Source organism: Salmo salar, chromosome 02 (genome assembly GCF_965601325.2).
Source record: "Salmo salar chromosome 02, fSalSal1, whole genome shotgun sequence".
NCBI classification, from domain to species: domain Eukaryota; kingdom Metazoa; phylum Chordata; class Actinopteri; order Salmoniformes; family Salmonidae; genus Salmo; species Salmo salar.
In genome coordinates, this window is record NC_138292.1 from 6,150,001 (window position 1) to 6,175,262 (window position 25,262).

A 25,262-nucleotide genomic window follows, 5' to 3' on the forward strand; every position below is an offset into this window, starting at 1 on the left:
TTGTAGACTGCAAATTGACTGCAAGAATCCCAAATAGATATAATATTTGACTAAAACATAATCATTTCAAGCCTTGCTTACATTTGTATAAGATCACATATCTCTCTATTATGCGTGCCAGTACTTGGGAACAGATTTCCTAAATTAAAATCACTTGGAACTGATTTCCTGGTGTTTTTACAGTCTTAGGTCCAAACATAAAAAACTGAAATAAAGGGGTCCAAAGTAAATCCACCCGCGGGCCAACAGTTGTGGAACCCTCTAACTCCTCTGGAGATTTACCTTCTTTCAGAGATTATAAAGCCCTGTAGAAAGACGGACGTAATACCTCTGAGTGAAACAGGACAAAGAGAGAAGACCCAGCAGTGTAGTCTCTATATCTCTCTCTCTCTCTCTCTCTCTCTCTCTCTGTCTCTCTCTCTCTCTCTCTCTCTCTCTCTATCTATCTATCGCTCCCTCTCCCTCCCTGCTGCATGCTGTAACAGCCTGTTGTACTCTGTACAGTATAAAGCATGCAGGCCTCCACGTTCATTCAGAGAGCACATTTTGTTCCCTTATGGAATACCCCAAAAGAAAAAATCTAAAATATATTTCATGCATTTAACAGAGGCTCTTATCCAGAGAGACTTACAAAGAGTTTCTTTTCTTTTACACCAACTCTCATGTAGCATTTATTTTCTGAAAGAGAACATAACATGGTGAAAGAATTGTTCCCTCTATTTCTAACTTTCATGACCCTCACTCTGAGTACCTTCAAAGATTAAAGCGTAAGAATGGTTCTTTTATACACCGACTCTCATGTGGCATTTTCATTCTCAATGAGAACGTAACAAAATGATGGAAGAAGCAATAGTTCCTGAAAGGTCTTCCTGTTCCCTTCGCTCTCTGTAGGAGTTTATTATATAAAACCCTTAAGGAAAAACCTTGACTCATGAACCATTTTCCTTCTGAAAGAGAATAAAATGGAGGAACAAGCAATAGTTCCTAAAAGGTCCTGCCGTTCTGTTCTCCCTTTTTTTCTGTTTCGTTCTCTCTCTCTAGTTCTCTCTCTCTAGCTCTCTCTCTAGCTCTCTCTAGCTCTCTCTCTCTAGCTCTCTCTCTCTAGCTCAATTTTTCAATTCAATTCAATTCGCTTTATTGGCATGACGTAACAATATACATATTGCCAAAGCTTATTTTGGATATTTACAATATTAAAAATAAATAAAAATGAGAATCAAATATTGTCAACGGGACAACAGTAACAACAATAACCAAGGGTCAAAATAACCAACACATTGAACAATAACAATAATCATACAGTAGAGGACATGTGCAGGTTTATTGGTCTGTCAGACACTGTCCCTCAACTTATGGCAGGCAGCAATGTAGTGCGCTGCCAACCCACAGCTCTCTGCGTCCTCCCCCAACAGGACGGGTAGCCTATCCTCATCAGAGAGGTCTGTGAAACCTTGAATAAGGGTTTCAAATTTGGGGAAATGACACTCTCTAATTGTTTTATATTTTTGACATTTTGTCAGGAAATGTAGCTCCGTCTCAGGTTCTGCTGTTGTGCAGTGGTTGCACAGCCTTTCCTCTACAGGGAGCCAGGTTTTCCTGTGTCTACCCTTCTCAATGGCAAGGCTGTGCTCACTGAGCCTGTACTTTGTCAAGGTTTTTCTAAGGTTTTGATCAGTAACCATGGTCAAATATTTAGCCATAGTGTACTGTCGATTTAGGGCCAGATAGCACTGCATTTTGCTTTGTGTTTGTGCTTGTGTTTCCCAATAAGCAATGTAGTTTTGTTTTGACTGTGTTGTAATTTGGTTTATTCTGATTGATTGGATGTTCTGGTCCTGAGGCTTCAGTGTTTTAGTAGAACAGGTTAGTGAACTCAGCCCCAGGACCAGCTGGATGAGGGGACTCTTTTCTTTGCTCAGCTCTTGGCATTGCAGGGCTTGGTAATGATATGAGAGGGGGTCACTGTATTTTAGATGTTTCCAAAACTTAATTGCTCTTTTTTGAGTTTTTATTATTAGTGGATATTGGCCTAATTCTGCCCTGCATGCATTGTTTGTAGTTTTCCTCTGGACACGTAGGAGAATCTTACAGAACTCTGCATGTAGGGTTTCAATGGGGTGTTTGTCCCATTTGATGAAATCTTGTTTTGCAAGTGGACCCCACACCTCGCTGCCATAAAGTGCAATTGGTTCAATGACATATTCAATTAGTTTTAGCCAAATTTTAATAGGTATTTCAATTTGAATTTGCTTTTTAATGGCGTAGAATGCCCTGCGTGCTTTCTCTCTCAGTTCATTCACTGCCTCATTAAGGTGTCCAGTTGAGCTTATTTTTAAACCTAAGTAATTGTAGTGTGTACAGTACTCTATATATTTTGTACCAATTGAGAACTTTGGTCTAATTCCCTGAGATCTGGATCTTCTCTGGAAAATCATTATTTTAGTCTTTTTGGGGTTTACTGCCAGGGCCCAGGTCTGGCAGTACTGCTCTAGCAGGTCCAGGCTCTGCTGTAGGCCAGGTGCTGTGGGTGACATCAGGCATAGGTCATCTGTGAAGAGTAGGCATTTAACTTCTGAATTGTGGAGACTAACACCAGGGCCTGAGGATTTTTCTAGAATAGTGGCCAATTCGTTAATGTAAATATTGAATAGTGCAGGGCTCAGATTGCAACCCTGACGAAGGCCCCGCCCCTGGTTAAAGAATTCTGTTCTTTTCTTACCAATTTTAATGCTGCACGTATTGCCAGTATACATTGATTTAATTATGTCATATGTTTTTCCCCCTACACCACTTTCAATAACTTTGTAGAACAGTCCTGTATGCCAAATAGAATCAAATGCTTTTTGGAAGTCGATAAAGCAAGCGTATATTTTGGTATTATTTTGGTGGACATGTTTATCTATCAGGGTGTGTAAGGTGTAAATATGATCAGTTGTGCGATGTTTTGGTATAAATCCAATTTGGCTTTTACTCAAGACATTGTGCTTATTAAGGAAGTTTAGAACTCTTACATTGATGATACTACAGAAAACCTTCCCCAGGTTACTGTTCACACAAATGCCTCTGTAATTGTTAGGGTCAAATTTGTCTCCGTTCTTAAAGATTGGGGTTATGAGTCCTTGATTCCAGATGTCAGGGAAATAACCTACACTCAGGATCAAATTAAACAGTTTTAATATAGCCAATTGAAATTTTGCACTAGTGAGTTTGAGCATCTCATTTAGGATGCCATCAGGTCCGCATGCTTTTTTAAATTTGAGGGCCTGAAGTTTCTTATAGAGCTCCTGGTCAGTAATTGGGGAGTCCAATGGGTTTTGATTGTCCTTTATAGCTTTTTCTAATCCATTCAACTTCTCATGGATTTGGCGTTGTTCTGCGTTTGTGTCAATTTGAACGGTGTTGTAGAGTGTTTTGAAATGGGTCGTCCATACGTCACCATTTTGTATTGCTAATTCCTCTTGTTTAGATTTTTTTAGTTTTTTCCAATTTTGCCAAAAGTTGTTTGTGTTTATGGACTCCTCAATTAGTGTCAGCTGCTTGCTGTTGTACTGTGCTTTTTTGGTTCTGAGTGTATGTTTATAGAGTTTTAAAGTCTCACAGTAATGAAGGCGTAGTTCACCATTATTTGGGTCTCTGTGCTTTTGGTTGGATAGTGTTCTAAGGTTTTTCCTTATAATTTTACAATCTGCATCAAACCAGTTGTCATCTGCGATTTTTTTTTGTTTTGTTTTTTATCAATTTCAATTGTGCTTCTTTTGCCGTTTGCCTGAATATATAGTTGATGTTTCGTACTGCTAGATTGATGCCTTCTTTACTGTGAGTGAATGTGGTATCCAGAAAGTTATCTAAGAGTGTTTGGATATTTTGGTTCCAGGTTGCTTTCTGGTATTCTTCTGTGCTGTTTTGGGCCCATCTGTATGAATTTCTGATGTTGTACAGCTTACTGGGCTGTGAATGTGTGGTTGTTTCCATGTCTGTTCTTTTGAGGAACAACGTAATTTGGCTGTGATCAGACAGAGGTGTTAGTGGCTTGACAGTGAATGAGCTGAGAGAGAAAGGGTCCATGTCTGTGATCATATAGTCTACTGTACTGTGGCCAAGAGGTGAGCAGTAGGTGAATCTCCCCAAAGAGTCCCCCCGTAACCTACCATTGACAAAGTACAGACCCAGGCTTCTACAGAGCTGCAACAGATCCCTTCCGTTTTTGTTGACGGTGCTGTCACTGTTGTTTCTATGGGGGAGATTAAGACAGTTAGAAACAGTATGGCCTGTAATAAAGCTGTCCCCTCGTGTGCTCGTTAGATCAGGTAGTGTTCCTGTGCGCGCATTTGTGTCCCCACAGATGAGCACATTTCCCTGGGCCTGGAAATGGCACGTCTCTTCCTCAAGGGTGGGGAAGATCTCCTCTGAGTAATATGGGGATTCTGAGGGGGGATATATATTGCACAAAGGAACACATCTTTTTCTGTCAGTACAAGTTCTTTTTTTAGTTTTAACCAAATGTGGTATTTGCCAATTTTGAGGGGATCAATTAGATTTTGTAGTTCGGATTTGTACCAAATGATCAATCCTCCAGAGTCTCTGCCTCTATTGACAGAGCTGTGTTTCTGTGACGGCACAATGACCTCTCTGTAGCCTGTGGGACAGTGAGTGACAACATCAGCCTTACACCATGTCTCCTGCAGAATGATGACATCAACATCTTTAAGATTTTTGTTGAACTCCAGTGCTAAACTCTTCAGACCAAAGGTTGATGAGTTTAGGCCCTGGATGTTCCACATGCTAACTGATAGTGATTTCATGTTGCAAAAAGAAAGAATAGCAGTCAGAAACACAGTAACTATTAACTAATAAGTTGTTAAGAGTGAGAAACAGGATATCAGCTAACATTTATTCTGTTATTCTGTTAAATATTCCTATTCATTGAACAAGTAAATTCTAGTACAATAGGTGTGTGTGTGTGTGTGTATGCGTCCGTGTGTGTTTAGTGCAGTTTAGTGCAGATGTATTGGAGGAGCTGTTTAATCTCACTTAATCCTACAGGGTTCTCCTGTCCTCTGACGACCTCCGCGTAGCTGCGCTGGTCCTGCTGTTGGGCCCTGTGAGGTGGAGGGGGGCCAGGTCTGGGCCGTGGGACTTCCTCTCTGGTCGGGTAGGGGTGGTGGTCTGGTGCGGGATAATAGGCTGGGCCCGGTCTGGTCTGGCTAAGCCGATGGAAGTGGTGATGCTCTGGGGGTGGGTGGGGCCTGTGGGGTGCACTGGGTCTGGTGTGGCGTTGAAGGGGCCTGGGGCTCCTTGGTGGTGCAGTGGTCTGGTAGGGGTCTCTGGGTGGTCCTCTGTCCAGTACAGCATGGGGTGTTTGTCTACCAAGTGCCACGTCCTTTAGAGACTTGGCAAACATCCCTACTGTCTGCTTCCTCAGGTGGGAGTGGTCGTGTAGATGCTCTGGGGTGATTGTTGGGTGGTGAGCAACGTGTACGTTCGGGAGTAGGCCACACCCTCTGGTGATGTCAGCGTTGACTTTCTGAATAGTACGGGGATGAAAGTCTTTGCGGGGCAGCAGAGTGGAGATGGTGATGTGGGAGTTGGGGAACAACTCAGAGGCCCTCTCTGCTACTCTGTTGACCAGGCTGCCTACTCTCTCCTGTTCCTCTCGCAGGTTGTTGGTGCCGGTGTGAATAATAATGTGGCCTGGTGTGCCAAAGTCAGGCTGGGACAGGATGTGGAGTGCATCTTGTGTTTTTGGGCACCATATTTTGCACACCTTGTGTTGAGGGAAGAGTTTATCTTCTTGGATGAATTTCCCATTTGAGTCAATGAGGATGGCCACCTCAGAGGGTTTTGCCAGATTAGTGTGTTTACGGTCTGGGGCTGGAGTACACAGGGCCTGTGTACATGGAGGGGGGTGTGGGGGTGTGTCAGGGGGGGGCAGAGAGCTTCTCTCTGTAGTAGGGGTCTCTATTTGGGCCTCTTTGTTGACTGGGGGTGTGGGTAGAGTGTTGTCGGTATGGGGGGGGATTGTGGGTAAAGGTGGGTCAGTGGGGTTGTTAGGGGTGGTGAGGGGCTGCAGCTTCTCTCTGGGAGTCTCTACAGTCTGTTCTCTGTGCTGTAGCACCCTCTTGATGACAGACAACTCCTTTGCCATCTCCTCCTTTACCTGCACTAGCTCTCTCCTTATGGTGGCCTTTACCTCCTCAAGAGCTGTGGTAAGGCTCTCTCTCAGCTCCTGGACAGAGTTCTTCAGCTGGGTCCTGCACTGGTTGATCTGGTCCTGTAGAAGCTCTGTGTCTGGGCTGGTGGTGGTGTAGCTGGGGGGCTGCTCCTTCAGCTCAGTAACCCATACCTCTAACACAGCCAGCCTGTCTCTCAACAGGCTGATAGTAGTGTGGTCTTGGCTCTGGTGGTTGTAGGCAGGCAGGGGGGAGGATAGTCCTGCTGTTGGGGTGCCTGAGGTGAGGGGAGAGGTCGGGGTGCTGTCCTTGTCTTTTTTGCTTTCTGCTATCTTCCTTAGAGTGGGGAAGTCCTGCACAACAGAGCTGAGTGCAGCCTCACTGCCCTGGACCATGATAGTGCCGTTCTGATACATGTTTACCGTCAGAAACCTGTTTTCCTGGTCCTTATCGCTGTCCTCAAAAATGTGGATTTGCCTTCCCTTGCAGATGCCTTTCTTCGTGGTATAGCTGAAATGCCTGGTTACAGCTGTATGCCAGGCAGTAGTGTGGTCTGTGTAAAATAACAGGTTTGTAACAGTCCCGTTTTGTGAGCAGTCGGCGAACAAAGTTTCTGGGTTCTCCCTCAGAATTCTGTGTTTAAAGTTGATTCTTCCCTTCTCTGATTTGATTTCTGCTGGGTATTCAAAAAACAACGGCGAAAATCTCTCAGTCTCTGCCGTTGCTGTCGCTGCTAGCGCTGCCTCAGTGGCCATGTTGCTATGGTTACCACCAGTAAACGGTTAGAGCTAGACGATAAGGTAGCTGACAGATTTGAATTTGGCTAGCTACCACGATGAAGATTGGTCTTTTAACTCACTCTGTCAATCTTTTCCTCCTGTGTTGATCTTCAGTTGTACAATTTGATTACCTATACATTTTTTGCTAATTTAGTCGTGTTAATCTCGCTCTTAACAACCAAAAAGTTATAACAAGTCAGGAGCTGTTCTTCTGCATGACTTCTCTCTCTCTGTCCCTCTCTCTCTCTCTCTAGCTCTCTAGCTCTCTCTCTCTAGCTCTCTCTCTAGCTCTCTCTCTAGCTCTCTCTCTCTAGCTCTCTCTCTCTCTAGCTCTCTCTCTCTAGCTCTCTCTCTAGCTCTCTAGCTCTCTCTCTAGCTCTCTCTAGCTCTCTCTCTCTAGCTCTCTCTCTCTAGCTCTCTCTCTAGCTCTCTCTCTCTAGCTCTCTCTCTCTCTCTAGCTCTCTCTCTCTAGCTCTCTCTCTCTAGCTCTCTCTCTAGCTCTCTCTCTCTAGCTCTCTCTCTCTCTCTAGCTCTCTCTCTCTCTCTCTCTCCCTCTAGCTCTCTCTAGCTCTCTCTCTCTCTAGCTCTCTCTCTCTCTAGCTCTCTCTAGCTCTCTCTCTAGCTCTATCTAGCTCTCTCTAGCTCTCTCTTTCTCTAGCTCTCTCTTTCTCTAGCTCTCTCTCTAGCTCTCTCTCTAGCTCTCTCTCTAGCTCTCTCTCTCTAGCGCTCTCTAGCTCTCTCTCTCTAGCTCTCTCTCTGTTTCGCTCTCTAGCTCTCTCTCTCTAGCTCTCTCTCTCTAGCTCTCTCTCTCTAGCTCTCTCTCTCTAGCTCTCTCTCTAGCTCTCTCTAGCTCTCTCTCTCTAGCTCTCTCTCTAGCTCTCTCTCTCTAGCTCTCTCTCTCTAGCTCTCTGTTTCGCTCTCTAGCTCTCTCTAGCTCTCTCTAGCTCTCTCTAGCTCTCTCTAGCTCTCTCTCTCTAGCTCTCTCTAGCTCTCTCTAGCTCTCTCTAGCTCTCTGTTTCGCTCTCTCTCTCTAGCTCTCTCTCTCTGGCTCTCTCTAGCTCTCTCTCTCTAGCTCTCTCTCTAGCTCTCTCTCTCTAGCTATCTCTAGCTCTCTCTCTAGCTCTCTCTCTAGCTCTCTCTCTAGCTCTCTCTCTCTAGCTCTCTCTCTCTAGCTCTCTGTTTCGCTCTCTAGCTCTCTCTAGCTCTCTCTAGCTCTCTCTCTCTAGCTCTCTCTCTCTAGCTCTCTGTTTCGCTCTCTAGCTCTCTCTAGCTCTCTCTTTCTCTAGCTCTCTCTTTCTCTAGCTCTCTCTCTAGCTCTCTCTCTAGCTCTCTCTCTCTAGCGCTCTCTAGCTCTCTCTCTCTAGCTCTCTCTCTGTTTCGCTCTCTAGCTCTCTCTCTCTAGCTCTCTCTCTCTAGCTCTCTCTCTCTAGCTCTCTCTCTCTAGCTCTCTCTCTAGCTCTCTCTCTCTAGCTCTCTCTCTCTAGCTCTCTGTTTCGCTCTCTAGCTCTCTCTAGCTCTCTCTAGCTCTCTCTCTCTAGCTCTCTCTAGCTCTCTCTCTCTCTCTCTCTAGCTCTCTCTAGCTCTCTCTAGCTCTCTCTAGCTCTCTCTAGCTCTCTGTTTCGCTCTCTCTCTCTAGCTCTCTCTCTCTGGCTCTCTCTAGCTCTCTCTCTCTAGCTCTCTCTCTCTAGCTCTCTCTCTAGCTCTCTCTCTAGCTCTCTCTAGCTCTCTCTCTCTAGCTCTCTCTCTAGCTCTCTCTCTAGCTCTCTCTCTAGCTCTCTCTCTCTAGCTCTCTCTCTCTAGCTCTCTCTCTCTAGCTCTCTCTCTGTAGCTCTCTCTCTGTAGCTCTCTCTCTCTAGCTCTCTCTCTCTAGCTCTCTCTCTCTAGCTCTCTCTCTGTAGCTCTCTCTCTAGCGCTCTCTCTCTAGCTCTCTCTCTAGCTCTCTCTCTCTAGCCCTCTCTCTCTAGCCCTCTCTCTCTAGCCCTCTCTCTCTAGCCCTCTCTCTCTAGCCCTCTCTAGCTCTCTGTTTCGCTCTCTAGCTCTCTCTCTAGCTCTCTCTAGCTCTCTCTAGCTCTCTCTAGCGCTCTCTCTCTCTAGCTCTCTGTTTTGCTCTCTCTCTCTAGCTCTCTCTAGCTCTCTCTAGCTCTCTCTCTAGCTCTCTCTCTAGCTCTCTCTCTAGCTCTCTCTCTAGCTCTCTCTCTCTAGCTCTCTCTCTCTAGCTCTCTCTCTCTAACTCTCTCTCTAGCTCTCTCTCTCTAGCTCTCTCTCTAGCTCTCTCTCTCTAGCTCTCTCTCTCTAGCTCTCTCTCTAGCTCTCTCTCTAGCTCTCTCTAGCTCTCTCTCTCTAGCTCTCTCTCTCTAGCTCTCTCTCTCTCTCTAGCTCTCTCTCTAGCTCTCTCTCTCTCTAGCGCTCTCTCTCTAGCTCTCTAGCTCTCTAGCTCTCTCTAGCTCTCTCTCTCTCTAGCTCTCTCTCTAGCGCTCTCTCTCTAGCGCTCTCTCTCTAGCTCTCTCTCTCTAGCGCTCTCTCTCTAGCTCTCTCTAGCTCTCTCTCTAGCTCTCTCTAGCTCTCTGTCTGTCTAGCTCTCTCTGTCTAGCACTCTCTCTAGCTCTCTCTCTCTAGCTCTCTCTCTCTCTAGCGCTCTCTCTCTCTCTAGCTCTCTCTCTCTAGCTCTCTCTCTCTAGCTCTCTGTTTCGCTCTCTCTAGCTCTCTCTCTCTAGCTCTCTATCTCTCTAGCTCTCGCTCTCTCTCTCTCTCTAGCTCTCTCTCTCTCTCTCTCTCTAGCTCTCTCTCTCTAGCTCTCTTTCTCTAGCTCTCTCTCTCTAGCTCTCTCTAGCTCTCTGTTTCGCTGTCTCTAGCTCTCTCTCTCTAGCTCTCTCTCTCTCTTGCTCTCTCTCTCTAGCTCTCTCTCTCTCTAGCTCTCTCTCTCTAGCGCTCTCTCTCTCTAGACTAATAACACCAAATGTTTTAATAATTAATTAGAAGCAATTGCATTATTTGGAGGTTGTGTATTAAAGGTGTAAATAGCCGTGAAGAATAGGCTAGAGAAGATAAAAAAATCTATTTGGGCCTAAGTCAAGCCTCAAAGTCACTGCAGTGCATAGTAGCTACCCTGTCAGTCCATTTGGGCCTCAGTCAAGCCTCAATCACTGCAGTGTAAAGTAGCTACCCTGTCAGTCCATTTGGGCCTCAGTCACTGCAGTGTAAAGTAGCTACCCTGTCAGTCCATTTGGGCCTCAGTCACTGCAGTGTAAAGTAGTTACCCTATCAGTCCATTTGGGCCTAAGTCAAGCCTCAGTTACTGCAGTGTAAAGTAGTTACCCTGTCAGTCCATTTGGGCCTAAGTCAAGCCTCAGTTACTGCAGTGTAAAGTAGTTACCCTGTCAGTCCATTTGGGCCTCAGTCACTGCAGTGTAAAGTAGTTACCCTGTCAGTCCATTTGGGCCTAAGTCAAGCCTCAGTTACTGCAGCGTAAAGTAGTTACCCTGTCAGTCCATTTGGGCCTCAGTCACTACAGTGTAAAATAGTTACCCTGTCAATAGTGCTGTGTTTGCTTGGAACTTCAGAATCAAATCAAATGTTATTAGTCACATGCACCGAATACAACAGGTGTAGACCTTACAGTGAAATGCTTACTTACAGGCTCTAACCAACAATGCAGTTTAAAAAATAGGAATACGAATAAGAATACAGTTTTATAGAGTTAAAGTAATGTTAGTTAATGTAAACCTAATATGAACTCATGAGTCGTGTCAATTTATTGAGAAAGGGTGAGTCAACCCAGAAGGCCAGACTGATTGATTGTTGTGATTTAAACATTTTTCTCAATCTCCATTGATTAATAAAGCAATGCAGTGTACTTGTATTAAACTCCCCTGTCTCCTTAATGCAGTGTACTTGTATTAAACTCCCCTCTCTCCTTAATGCAGTGTACTTGTATTAAACTCCCCTGTCTCCTTAATGCACTGTACTTGTATTAAACTCCCCTGTCTCCTTAATGCAGTGTACTTGTATTAAACTCCCCTCTCTCCTTAATGCAGTGTACTTGTATTAAACTCCTCTGTCTCCTTAATGCACTGTACTTGTATTAAACTCCCCTGTCTCCTTAATGCAGTGTACTTGTATTAATCTCCCCTGTCTCCTTATTGCAGTGTACTTGTATTAAACTCCCCTGTCTCCTTAATGCAGTGTACTTGTATTAAACTCCCCTGTCTCCTTATTGCAGTGTACTTGTATTAAACTCCCCTGTCTCCTTAATGCAGTGTACTTGTATTAATCTCCCCTGTCTCCTTATTGCAGTGTACTTGTATTAAACTCCCCTGTCTCCTTAATGCAGTGTACTTGTATTAAACTCCCCTGTCTCCTTATTGCAGTGTACTTGTATTAAACTCCCCTGTCTCCTTAATGCACTGTACTTGTATTAAACTCCCCTGTCTCCTTAATGCACTGTACTTGTATTAAACTCCCCTGTCTCCTTAATGCACTGTACTTGTATTAAACTCCCCTGTCTCCTTAATGCACTGTACTTGTATTAAATTCCCCTGTCTCCTTAATGCAGTGTACTTGTATTAAACTCCCCTGTCTCCTTATTGCAGTGTACTTGTATTAAACTCCCCTGTCTCCTTAATGCAGTGTACTTGTATTAATCTCCCCTGTCTCCTTATTGCAGTGTACTTGTATTAAACTCCCCTGTCTCCTTATTGCAGTGTACTTGTATTAAACTCCCCTGTCTCCTTAATGCACTGTACTTGTATTAAACTCCCCTGTCTCCTTAATGCACTGTACTTGTATTAAACGCCCCTGTCTCCTTAATGCAGTGTACTTGTATTAAACTCCCCTGTCTCCTTAATGCAGTGTACTTGTATTAAACTCCCCTGTCTCCTTAATGCAGTGTACTTGTATTAAACTCCCCTGTCTCCTTAATGCAGTGTACTTGTATTAAACTCCCCTGTCTCCTTAATGCAGTGTACTTGTATTAAACTCCCCGTCTCCTTAATGCAGTGTACTTGTATTAAACTCCCCTGTCTCCTTAATGCAGTGTACTTGTATTAATCTCCCCTGTCTCCTTAATGCAGTGTACTTGTATTAAACTCCCCTGTCTCCTTATTGCAGTGTACTTGTATTAATCTCCCCTGTCTCCTTAATGCAGTGTACTTGTATTAAACTCCCGTCTCCTTAATGCAGTGTACTTGTATTAAACTCCCCTGTCTCCTTAATGCAGTGTACTTGTATTAAACTCCCCTGTCTCCTTTGATAGCGTTTGTGTTGTCACATTCATATGAACTTCATTTGAACTCATAAGCCATGTTACCAGGTTATTGAACATCCTAAAAAGAACTCCCACATCTGAGTTATGTTGTTGCAGGTGTGTGGAAATAATGTGATTACTTCAGAGGAAAGAGAAACAGGAACACTGCTCTTACTAATGTCACTTATTCTATTCAACCTTATTAAACTCTACCCATGCAAAACCTGCTGATTTAGAAGGTCCTGTGTAGATTGTATTTTCAACCAGCAACTATCAGGAAATAACACTGATCACGTCACACTTTTTTACAGTGTAATACAATATAATACAAAACACAGTAAAAACAGAATTTTGACTGCAGTGGGCCTTTAATAAAATAAGTAGTACCAGCGAGAGCAGTGGGCAGGTTTCTCTTTTCTCTGATGTTATTGAGAAGGGTTCAGCCAATTGATTGATAAAGCAGTCCACTTGGTCTCTTCCCCCAGGTTCCACCACTACAGACTGGCTGCGCTCCCTGCCCTGTCTCCATGGAGACCAACTGCTACAGAGGGAGAGGAAGTTGGCCGAGGTGCAGACCCTGGTCCTAAAGGAGTGCCTGAGTAAGTACAACATCATCTTTTATTCATCCTTTATTTAGCCAGGTAAGTCTCGTTGAGATAAAAAAAAAAAAAAAAAAGATTTTTCAAGCGATATCATGTCTGACGCAGAATATATATTAAAATGTCTGTACTCAGCACACTCTTTCCATTTGCAGTGTACTTTATTGCTTCCAAATAGAGCCTAGCTAATGTATTTTTTTATTATTGCAGTTTATTTAACCAGGTACTTTATTGAGGACATTCTATTTGACAAAAAAACATATTTAGCATAGTTTAATAAAGCAGGTCAGTCTGTATCGTAGCCAGACAGGTAAGTGGTTCCTCCAGTATTAAAGTCAGTCTGTATCGTAGCCAGACAGGTAAGTGGTTCCTCCAGTATTAAAGTCAGTCTGTATCGTAGCCAGACAGGTAAGTGGTTCCTCCAGTATTAAAGTCAGTCTGTATCGTAGCCAGACAGGTAAGTGGTTCCTCCAGTATTAAAGTCAGTCTGTATCGTAGCCAGACAGGTAAGTGGTTCCTCCAGTATTAAAGTCAGTCTGTATCGTAGCCAGACAGGTAAGTGGTTCCTCCAGTATTAAAGTCAGTCTATCGTAGCCAGACAGGTAAGTGGTTCCTCCAGTATTAAAGTCAGTCTGTATCGTAGCCAGACAGGTAAGTGGTTCCTCCAGTATTAAAGTCAGTCTGTATCGTAGCCAGACAGGTAAGTGGTTCCTCCAGTATTAAAATCAGTCTATCGTAGCCAGATAGGTAAGTGGTTCCTCCAGTATTAAAATCAGTCTATCGTAGCCAGATAGGTAAACATTAAGCAGCCTCACGCAACAGAAACATGAGGCTCCAGCCCTGTGGGCCACCCTGGCTCGGACAAGGCTACTTACTGACTACTCTCGTTACTCCATATTGACTAGGACGTAGAGAAGAGGCAGAGAAGCCAGCTTCAATACCAGTCAATGACCTGAAGATCCTGCTCAGCCTGGCCAGAGAACAGTACCTCAAGATGCATGACTCTACCCTGCCTAAAGCCTCTACCCTGCCTAAAGACTCCAGTCTGCCCAGAGTTGAGCCCTGTGGAGCAGAGGAGGTGAACCTCACTATGAAGACTACAGGTATTCTGCTGTTCCAGTCCCTCCCTTACTCCCAGTAACACAGCTCAGTAATATGTACAGTGCATTCAGGAAGTAGTCAGACCACTTGACTTTTCCCACATTTTGTTATGTTACAGCCTTATTCTAAAATGGATTAAATTGTTTTAATCTACACACAATACCTCATAATGACAAGGCAAAAACAGGTTTTTAGAAATGTTTGCAAATGTATAAAAAATATAATAACGGAAATATCACGTTTACGTAAGCATTCAGACCCTTAACTCAGAACTTTGTTGAAGCACCTTTGACAGTGATTATAACCTTGAGTCTTCTTGGGTATGACGCTACAAGCTTGGCACACCTGTATTTGGGGAGTTTCTCCCATTCTTCTCTGCAGATCCTCTCAAGCTCTGTCAGGTTGGATGGGGAGTGTCGCTGCACAGCTATTTTCAGGTCTCTCCAGAGATGTTCGATCAGGTTCAAGTCCGGGCTCTGGCTGGGCCATTCAAGGACATTCAGAGACTTATCCCGAAGCCACTCCTGCATTGTCTAGGGCTGTGTGCTTAGGGTCGTTGTCCTGTTGGAAGGTGAACCTTCGTCCCAGTCTGAGGTGCTGAGCGCTCTGGAGCAGGTTTTCATCAAGGATCTCTCTGTACTTTGCTCTGTTCATCTTTCCCTTGATCCTGACTTGTCTTCCTGTCTCTGAAAAACATTCCCACAGCATGATGCAGCCACCACCAGTATGCTTCACCGTAGGGATGGTTTCCTCCAGACGTGAGGTTTGGCATTCAGGCCAAAGAGTTCAATCTTGGTTTCATCAGACCAGAGAATCTTGTTTCTCATGGTCTGAGAGTCCTTTAGGTGCCTTTTGGCCACACTATTATAAAGGCTTGATTGGTGGAGTGCTGCAGAGATCATTGTCCTTCTGAAAGGTTCTCCCATCTCCACAGAGAAACTCTGGAGCTCTGTCAGAGTGACCATTGGGTTCTTGGTCACCTCCCTGACCAAGGCCCTTGCTCATTTTGGCCGGGCGGCCAGCTCTAGGAAGAGTCTTGGTGATTCCGAACTTCTTCCATTTAAGAATGATGGAGGCCATGGTGTTCTTGGGGACGTTCAATGCTACAGAAATGTTTTGGTACCCCTCCCCAGATTTCTGCCTCAGCACAATCCTGTCTCGGAGCTGTCCATACAATTCCTTTGGCATGGTTTTGGTTTTTGCTCTGACATGCACTGTCAACTGTGGGGCCTTATATAGACAGGTGTGTGCCTTTCCAAATCATCTCCAATCAATTGAATTTACCACAGGTGGATTCCAATCAAGTTGTAGAAACATCTCAAGGATGATCAATGGAAACAGTATGCACCTGAGCTCAATTTCGAAGTCTCATAGCAAAGGGTCTGAATACTTATGTAAATAGGTTATTTCTGTTTTTTATACATTTGCAAAAAAAATCTTAACTTGTTTTCGCTTTGTCATTATTGGGTATCGATTTCAAAAAAAATCTATTTTAGAATAAGGCTGTAACGTAACAAAATATGGAAAAAGTCAAGGGGTCTGAATACATTCTGAAGGCACTGGATTTGCCATCTCTAAAACTGACTCCTACAAGAAACCTTGACTGAAAAAACGAAATGACTATTTTCCCATTCCAATGTAGAGTTCATTAAACACTCCCAACATGCTGACTGGCCAGAGAGAAGTGTTCTGCAGAACTATGAGCACCTCCAGAGGACTCGTCAGAAGCTGAGGTAAACTTGAATCATGGTCTTCACATCGGTACATACATCTCTCTTCCAACAACGATAAGCAAGCAAGGTGGCTTATGGGAATAGAGAGACCGACAGTATCTTTGGTTCCTGACACGTGAGTAATTTAACCATCTCATCTTTGGTTTCCTCCTGCCTGTCTCCGTTCCCAGGTTTGGTCTGCTGTCTGGCGGCTCGTCTGACTGTCTGCTGGGGCCTAAGGACATCCAGGGCCAGAGAACCACCCCAGCCTTGCTGGATGCCAAAGAGCTGCTTAGACACTTCACACCTGACGGCCTGCCCACCGGAGATCTGCAGCCTCTATTAGTCCAGAGACTAGGGTAACTCTGTTTGCCCGGAGACTAGGGTAACTCTGTTAGTCCGGAGACTAGGGTAACTCTGTTAGTCCGGAGACTAGGGTAACTCTGTTAGCCCGGAGACTAGGGTAACTCTGTTAGCCCGGAGACTAGGGTAACTCTGTTAGCCCGGAGACTAGGGTAACTCTGTTAGCCCGGAGACTAGGGTAACTCTGTTAGCCCGGAGACTAGGGTAACTCTGTTAGCCCGGAGACTAGGGTAACTCTGTTAGCCCGGAGACTAGGGTAACTCTGTTAGCCCGGAGACTAGGGTAACTCTGTTAGCCCGGAGACTAGGGTAACTCTGTTAGTCCGGAGACTAGGGTAACTCTGTTAGTCCCGGAGACTAGGGTAACTCTGTTAGTCCCGGAGACTAGGGTAACTCTGTTAGTCCCGGAGACTAGGGTAACTCTGTTAGCCCGGAGACTAGGGTAACTCTGTTAGCCCGGAGACTAGGGTAACTCTGTTAGCCCGGAGACTAGGGTAACTCTGTTAGCCCGGAGACTAGGGTAACTCTGTTAGTCCGGAGACTAGGGTAACTCTGTTAGCCCGGAGACTAGGGTAACTCTGTTAGCCCGGAGACTAGGGTAACTCTGTTAGCCCGGAGACTAGGGTAACTCTGTTAGCCCGGAGACTAGGGTAACTCTGTTAGTCCGGAGACTAGGGTAACTCTGTTAGCCCGGAGACTAGGGTAACTCTGTTAGCCCGGAGACTAGGGTAACTCTGTTAGCCCGGAGACTAGGGTAACTCTGTTAGTCCGGAGACTAGGGTAACTCTGTTAGCCCGGAGACTAGGGTAACTCTGTTAGACCGGAGACTAGGGTAACTCTGTTAGTCCCGGAGACTAGGGTAACTCTGTTAGTCCGGAGACTAGGGTAACTCTGTTAGCCCGGAGACTAGGGTAACTCTGTTAGCCCGGAGACTAGGGTAACTCTGTTAGCCCGGAGACTAGGGTAACTCTGTTAGCCCGGAGACTAGGGTAACTCTGTTAGTCCGGAGACTAGGGTAACTCTGTTAGCCCGGAGACTAGGGTAACTCTGTTAGCCCGGAGACTAGGGTAACTCTGTTAGCCCGGAGACTAGGGTAACTCTGTTAGCCCGGAGACTAGGGTAACTCTGTTAGTCCGGAGACTAGGGTAACTCTGTTAGTCCGGAGACTAGGGTAACTCTGTTAGCCCGGAGACTAGGGTAACTCTGTTAGTCCGGAGACTAGGGTAACTCTGTTAGCCCGGAGACTAGGGTAACTCTGTTAGCCCGGAGACTAGGGTAACTCTGTTTGCCCGGAGACTAGGGTAACTCTGTTAGACCGGAGACTAGGGTAACTCTGTTAGCCCGGAGACTAGGGTAACTCTGTTAGCCCGGAGACTAGGGTAACTCTGTTAGCCCGGAGACTAGGGTAACTCTGTTAGTCCGGAGACTAGGGTAACTCTATATTCCTACAAGCTCCTCTGTAATATATAACGTTTTAATAGTAATGGAAAAGAATAACATGAAAAGGAACACGGTTGGATTGGATGTATATACTGTTTTTCCACCAACAACTTTAAATTGCATCATCAAATCATTGCACCTCATCCACTACCGGTTCTCTCACAATTCAGATACTTTAGAGAGTTGTTCAATTCAGATACTGTTCAATTCAGATACTTTAGAGAGTTGTTCAATTCAGATACTGTTCAGATACTGTTCAGTTCAGATACTTTAGAGAGTTGTTCAATTCAGATACTGTTCAGATACTGTTCAGATACTTTAGGGAGTTGTTCAAAGGCATTGGGGTTTGACTCATTCTGTCTCTACTACAGAAAGTTGTCTAACGTATTTAGATGTGTTCTACTTTATGTACAACAGCCTCTCTGGTCAATTTATATGTGTCTGAGTGCTCCAAAGTAGTTAACACTAACCGGGAGGAAGAGCAGCTCTGTCTTGTTGAGCTTGAGGTGGTGGGTCGACATCCAAGCTGAGATATCTGCCGGGCACGCAGAGATGGGTTTCAGGAGGAGGGAAGGAGAAAAGTAGTTGAGTGTCATCGTCATAGCAGTGATAGGAGAGACCATGTGAAGATATTACGGAGCCGTGTGACTTGGTGTATAGAGAGAAGAGGGCTTAGAACCAAGCCCTGGGGGACACCAGTAGTGAGAGTACGCATCATATCGAAGTAAACTTGGAGTCACGCGACGATATGGTGTGTTGTCCTCCCACTACGACTTGGGGAAACCATGCAGTTTATTAGGCTACAGATTAAATAAATGATGATCAACTTCACAGGAGTGGTTAAAGTGCACGGTGATGATACGGATAGAACAACGAGTGAAATATTTCACTGGATGTAGAAATCTGAAGCATCTGGTTGGCATTTCCGCTCACTACCAAATATGGTGATGAGAGGAAGCCCAGTGGCCGGCAGTGGAGAAAGATGGAGCAAGATGGATTTTGGCCAATATTCTGCAAATTTTCCTCATCAATGAAACATTTGATCTCAATACAGTTTTCTGTTCACAAAACTAGAATCTGTTATGAACAGAGTGGACTATGTTTTGTAGACTTTGCCCTTTGCTAAATATTTTTAGTTGTTGCGTTGTTTAGAAGGAGTGCAAGGGGGAATTGACTAATTGCACACGTGTACTTCACAAAGTAGGCGTTCCCTAACGGAAATATGCAAATACATGCTAGAACACACCAATGGGCTCTCGCTAGCTCATCCTTGGCTCTGCCCACTTCCTTGCTTGTTCTGCCCACTATGATTCATTTGCTCCCATTGGAAACGACAGGCTGTGGTCTATCTTGGGTTAGTTATACAAATCTTTGGTTATGAGCTTGATGCTCCTTTCCAATAAATATCTATGGTCTTATTCTGGTGACGTGATGATCGATACTTGACTGCCAATTTGACAAATATTAATATTCTCGCTGTTATCCATAATGATCTCGTCATGTAGACTAGCCTACCCACACAGCTGTTAGCTGGAGCGTACATACTAAGACCAGAATATGCACATTTGCTGTTTTAAACAGTTTTTGTGACAGAAACTGATCAGTAGAGTTGGAAATACGATGGAAACACATTGAACTTTACATTTTTATTCGGTACATGAAAACTTAAACAAAGAAGTACATTTTATGTGCACTACATCATCATGTACTGATGTTTATCCGCAACAAGTCAGTTTGGTGGAAACATTATCACTGGTGGGAAAGTGCTTATATTTTCTTAATGCTGATTTTAAAATATTCGCATGAAAATCTGGATGGAAACCCAACCTGCTGTGTGTAGCTCAACAAGGGGACAATCTGTCTGTGTATGAAATTAGATTTCAGGCTTCTAATATGGAGGTAGAAATGTGTCCCGGCGCTTCAGTGTGACTCTGGGAAAATCAGTTTTGTCACCGTCTGAATCTGGAATGCTGTCAACATGTTGAATAATCTGTTTCTAACTTCCTCTTCCCTAGAGGAGAAACCACTCCGTTCAGCAGACAACTATTCAGTCAGGATGTTTCAGACACCATGTAGCGACGGTGATTTCATGTGGCTGTCTACTTCTGATATGCATTCCAATCAAATTGAATTCCTCTGATTTATAAAGAGCCTTTATCGGATAGTGTTCTTACAGAAAGCAGAGAAGAATATTTTTTTGTCGTAATTTATGTTCATTAAAAGAAACTCAATTAAGAGGCATTCTGTCAGTTCATTAGGAAGTTGTTTTACACACTTAATCAGTTTGGGTGCGGAGGACAGGAGAGTTTAGTTTCACTTCAGATCGCTGCAGTACTGTGTGTTCTTTGCTGCAGTCCTGGATTTGAATAGAAAATGTTCACAGCTCCTGTACAAAAATGTGTGTCTGTGTGTGTGTGTTTCCAGGGGAAATACATTCCAGATGTCTCCAGACTTGACCCCCAGGAAAGTGACCCAGATCCCCTTCAACCAAGCAGCCAGCTCCCACTACCATGGACTAGAGTAGGTATCTTTATACATACAGTAACCTACCATGGACTAGAGTAGGTATCTTTATACATACAGTAACCTACCATGGACTAGAGTAGGTGTCTTTATACATACAGTAACCTACCATGGACTAGAGTAGGTATCTTTATACATACAGTAACCTACCATGGACTAGAGTAGGTATCTTTATACATACAGTAACCTACCATGGACTAGAGTAGGTATCTTTATACATACAGTAACCTACCATGGACTAGAGTAGGTATCTTTATACATACAGTAACCTACCATGGACTAGAGTAGGTATCTTTATACATACAGGAACCTACCATGGACTAGAGTAGGTATCTTTATACATACAGTAACAGGGAACAGTGGGTTAACTGCCTTGTTCAGGGGCAGAATGACAGATTTTTACCTTGTCAGCTCAGGGATTTCGATCCAGCAACCTTTCGATTACTAGTCCAACGCTTTAACCGCCGCCCCAATCTACACATAAACCTATCCATCTCTTAGGGTAGAGGACTTGTCTCTAATCACCTGAGGGCCTGACGACACAAACTAGTTCCAGGACATATACTTGTGTAGTGTAAAGAGACTGATCTAGAGTCAACTCTCTCTTTAAGAGATGTCTCCCAAACTACCTCCTGAGGCTGATACCGCATCTGAGTGGCGATCCTTATTTTGTTAGTCTGTATACTATGGTATTTACGGTATGCTAATAGCTGCGCCAACACATGAAGCAGGAATGTGACTTTGGACATACCACATCCACGGCTACTGTTAACAGAAACGTTGCATATCTAATTTTGAAGAGAGATGGATCTCACTAGACTTATTTTACTCATGTAAACGGTACCTAATAGACTTGAACAAGTGGAGGCCTAGTCTCTCCCTCTTTATGCTAAATTATTCCTGATCGTTCAGTCTTTTGAATGTTGATGTTCCTTCTGGAAACCTCCCCCTGCTCTTTTATACCTTATTTACTACCAAGTACTAGCTTATTGACCGGTTATGGTCCAGACCTGTCTCTGTTTTGAATCAATAAGGTCTCCCTTCTCCCTGGGCAGGTCCTGTCTGGACGAGCAGGGCATCTGATGCAAATTTACTTCTGATCTTTCACAGTTTTTTGAATGGTGCTGATCTTCTTGTGAACCTCACCTATGACCTCTACCTACCTTATCTACTCCAGCAGACCCCTCTGTCTCTGTGTCCTGGCTCACTGTCTGACCCCTCTGTCTCTGTGTCCTGGCTCACTGTCTGACCCCTCTGTCTCTGTGTCCTGGCTCACTGTCTGACCCCTCTGTCTCTGTGTCCTGGCTCACTGTCTGACCCCTCTGTCTCTGTGTCCTGGCTCACTGTCTGACCCCTCTGTCTCTGTGTCCTGGCTCACTGTCTGACCCCTCTGTCTCTGTGTCCTGGCTCACTGTCTGACCCCTCTGTCTCTGTGTCCTGGCTCACTGTCTGACCCCTCTGTCTCTGTGTCCTGGTGTTACGAACCTCTTTGGCCCAGCGGTCTAGGGGGGATGGATACGAGACCCGTAACATAAATCATGCAAATTATAATCGTGACATGTAACAGTGAGAACCAAAAACCACAGACAACTGAAATCTACCGTCAAACTCAAAAGGTTTATTTTAAACACACGGTAAAGGGGTGTGGGAAAAGGGGCTGAGCTGGACCCAAGCAACGAAACAATAATCCAAAACCACCCCTAAGCTAGACTAGCCTATTTCAACAACAGCTAGCTAACTAACCAAAAATACAGTGGGTGGTCCGCCCAGTTCTAACTATGGTACTTAGACACAGTATTCCTACGGGTAATGTATGCCCATGGGCGACTTGTCTTGGTACCCCCTTTTCCCACCAAACAAACAAACAGTCAAATAACAAAACAATACTCACAGGATTACCGGACAAATGTGACATGTAGTTTGCAAAAACAAAAGAGATCAATACAGAGAGAGAGAGACACGGGGAGATAGAGATTGGACACAAGAGCGAATGAGCACAAAGATTGATCACAGAGTGAGAATGAGCTCGCGAGATAAAAATGAGCTCCGGGAGAAAACAACTGACTGGGTTTTTAAACCAAGGGAAAGGGACTGTGATTGGTTGAGGGAGAAGGAACAGGTGTCTTCTGATTGGGGACTGATGATTGTCACCTGTGATGGGGAGAAGGAGAGAAAAGAAACACACAGGATACACACTTGTATCCGTAACACTCCCACCCTTAAAAGAGCAACCCCCAGGGGGGATTGCGACTAAAAGTATGTACACAGTTTATACAAAAGTATCTACAATGAATACTCACAAAATCAAAGTCAATCTTCCGAAACATACAAAAATTATTACACACGAGACAAAGCATCTGCTAACATATTTTCAGAACCCTTTTTGTGGCAAATCTCCAAATTATAATTTTGTACAATAAGAGCCCAACGCATAAGGCGCTGGTTCTGGTTGTACATACGGTGGAGAAACACTAAGGGGTTATGGTCCGTATATACAGTCACAGGTAGGGCACTAGACCCTATGTACACCTCAAAATATTGCAGAGCTAACAACAACGCTAGAGCTTCTTGCTCGATGGTGGCATAGTTTGTCTGACATTTGTTAAATTTTCTGGAGAAATAACACACCGGATGATCCAGTCCACTCTTGTCCTGCTGAAGTAGAACAGCACCAGCACCTCTGGCACTAGCATCTACCTCAAGTTTAAATGGTTTTTCAAAATACGGAGCTGCAAGTACAGGGGTATTACATAATAGTGCTTTAGCAGTTTCAAAAGCTACCTTACAGTCCGGGGACCACACAAACGATCTTGCCGGACTGAGCAAATCGGTCAATGGAGCAACTACCGCAGAGAAGTTTTTACAGAAGCTACGGTAGTAGCCAACCATCCCCAAAAAGCGGCGTAGCTCTCGTCTGGTGGTAGGCGCAGGGAATGCAGTGATAGCCAAGACCTTAGCATCAACAGGGCGCACCTGTCCATGGCCTACCTCTTTGCCGAGATAGGTAACAGTGGCCTTCCCAAACTCGCACTTTGCCAAGTTCAGGGTTAAAGAAGCAGCGGCCAAACGTTCACATACTACCCTTAGAGAGTTAACATGATCTGTCCACTCAGATGAATAAATCACTAGATCATCTAGATATGCACTACAATTAGGAACGCCAGCTAATACGGTGTTAACCAGTCGTTGAAAAGTGGCTGGTGCATTTCGCATCCCAAAAGCCATGACAGAGTATTGTAGGAAGTTGTCTGGGGTAACAAAGGCAGAAATCTCAGAAGCACGTGAGGTTAACGGAACCTGCCAGTAACCTTTTAAGAGGTCCAACTTAGTTACATAAGTAGCAGCACCAACAGTGTCAATACAGTCGTCCAGTCTGGGTAACGGGAAAGAATCTGGCAATGTGACAGAATTTACCTTTCGATAATCCGTACATAACCTGGACGTACCATCAGGTTTAGGAACCAGAATGCAAGGAGAACTCCAAGGGCTTGAACTTGGCGTGGCCAGGTCATTTTCCAACAAATATTTCACTTCATCCCTCATTATCTTCCTCTTAGAAGCATTGACACGATATGGGTGTTGCTTGATAGGGGCAGCATTTCCAACATTAATGTCATGTTCCAACACATTTGTGCGAGTAGGAACGTCATTAAAGAGACATGGAAAACTGTGGAGTAGCCTCACAATATCGTCGGCCTGTCCTTCCGTTAAGTGAACCAGACCTGACTGGAGAGACATCAGCATTTCTGAGTTGGGCAATCTAACACACTGCTGCTGAGTATTGCGCAACTCCAATCCATCTCCATCAACATCATCAATATGACAGTCCACTATCATAGCCGTAGAAGCAGCAGAAATAGCAGTAACTTCCGCTGTGGTTGAACCATCTACCTGGGTGATGGGTCGGGTTTGGTATGCTTTCAACATGTTAATGTGGCACACACGAGATTGCCGTTTTCTATCAGGAGTTTGAAGCACATAATCAGTTTCACTTAACTTCTTTTCAATCAAATAAGGACCAGAGAAACGAGCTGACAGTGAAGATCCTGGAACAGGCAATAACACCAGCACTTGGTCACCTGGCTGTAGTGGACGAGAAACAGCCTGTTTATCATAGTGTCTTTTCATACTTGTTTGTGAGGAAGACAGAGCTTCCTTAGCGAGAGCACAGGCTTGGTGTAGGCGCTCACGAAAGCGACTAACGTAGTCCAACACATTCTCTTCTTCCGTACACAACTCTTGGGACAAAAACTGTTCTTTAAGGACTTTCATTGGTCCTCTCACTGTGTGACCAAACACTAGTTCAGCTGGGCTGAACCCTAGGGACTCCTGTACAGTTTCACGAGCAGCAAACAAAACTAGAGGAACTCCCTCATCCCAATCTTTCTCAGATTCCAAACAATATTTACGTAGCATAGACTTCAGTGTCTGATGCCATCGTTCAAGCGCACCCTGAGACTCTGGGTGATATGCGCTTGATACACGGTGCGCAACTGACAAGGATTTTAACACCTGCTTGAAGAGCTTTGACAGGAAATTTGTACCTTGATCAGTTTGTACCACCTTAGGTAACCCGAATGTCGTGAAGAACTTAATTAAGGCTTTACTCACCACTGGAGCTGTAATCCTTCTCAGAGGAATGGCTTCGGGGTATCTTGTTGCCATACACATTATCGTTAACAGAAACTGGTTACCCGATTTTGTCTTCGGTAACGGTCCAACACAATCAACCACCACATGTTCAAATGGTTCACCTATGACAGGTATAGGACAAAGAGGAGCAGGAGGAATAACCTGATTTGGTTTTCCTGTAACCTGACATGTGTGACATGTCCGACAGAACTGAGCCACATCTTGTTTTAAACCTGGCCAAAAGAAATGTCGAAGGATCCGATCATAAGTCTTCGTGATCCCTAAGTGTCCAGACCACTGGTGATCATGAGCAAGGGATAACACATTGTGTCGAAAGGCTGTAGGAATCACTATTTGGTAAACAGCATTCCAATCTCCCTCCGCGCCACCATGGGATGTCCATTTACGCATGAGGAGATTACCATCAAGAAAGTAAGCCACATTCTTCTTCTTTACCTCTTCCAATGAGACAACACTAGAAAAACATTTAGCAAGCTTGTTGTCAACCTTCTGGTTAGCAATCAGCTGCTCACGAGTGACTGGTAACTGTATTGCCTCAGCAATAAGTTCAACATACTTCGATTCTTCCCTTGTCTGTTTGTCAGAGGTGATCAGCTTCGCAGAGGTAGTACACAACCCATCCTCTTGATCATCTTCTTTGAACAGAACAGTGTTCGACAAATCTATCACGTCACCCACTTG

At 44.5% G+C, this 25,262-nt stretch overlaps 1 protein-coding gene across 2 annotated transcripts in view; it reads left to right on the forward strand.

The window, feature by feature from the left end:
- LOC106596747 (mdm2-binding protein) overlaps nucleotides 1-25,262 on the forward strand; it is a 61,255-nt gene that overhangs the window by 23,748 nt on the left and 12,245 nt on the right. For both annotated transcript variants that reach the window (XM_082959264.1, XM_082959262.1), the window contains 5 exons: nucleotides 12,677-12,790; nucleotides 13,696-13,893; nucleotides 15,534-15,624; nucleotides 15,795-15,962; nucleotides 19,830-19,925. In XM_082959264.1, the coding sequence (XP_082815390.1) occupies nucleotides 12,677-12,790; nucleotides 13,696-13,893; nucleotides 15,534-15,624; nucleotides 15,795-15,962; nucleotides 19,830-19,925 (667 nt within the window). The remainder of the gene's footprint in view (nucleotides 1-12,676; nucleotides 12,791-13,695; nucleotides 13,894-15,533; nucleotides 15,625-15,794; nucleotides 15,963-19,829; nucleotides 19,926-25,262) is intronic.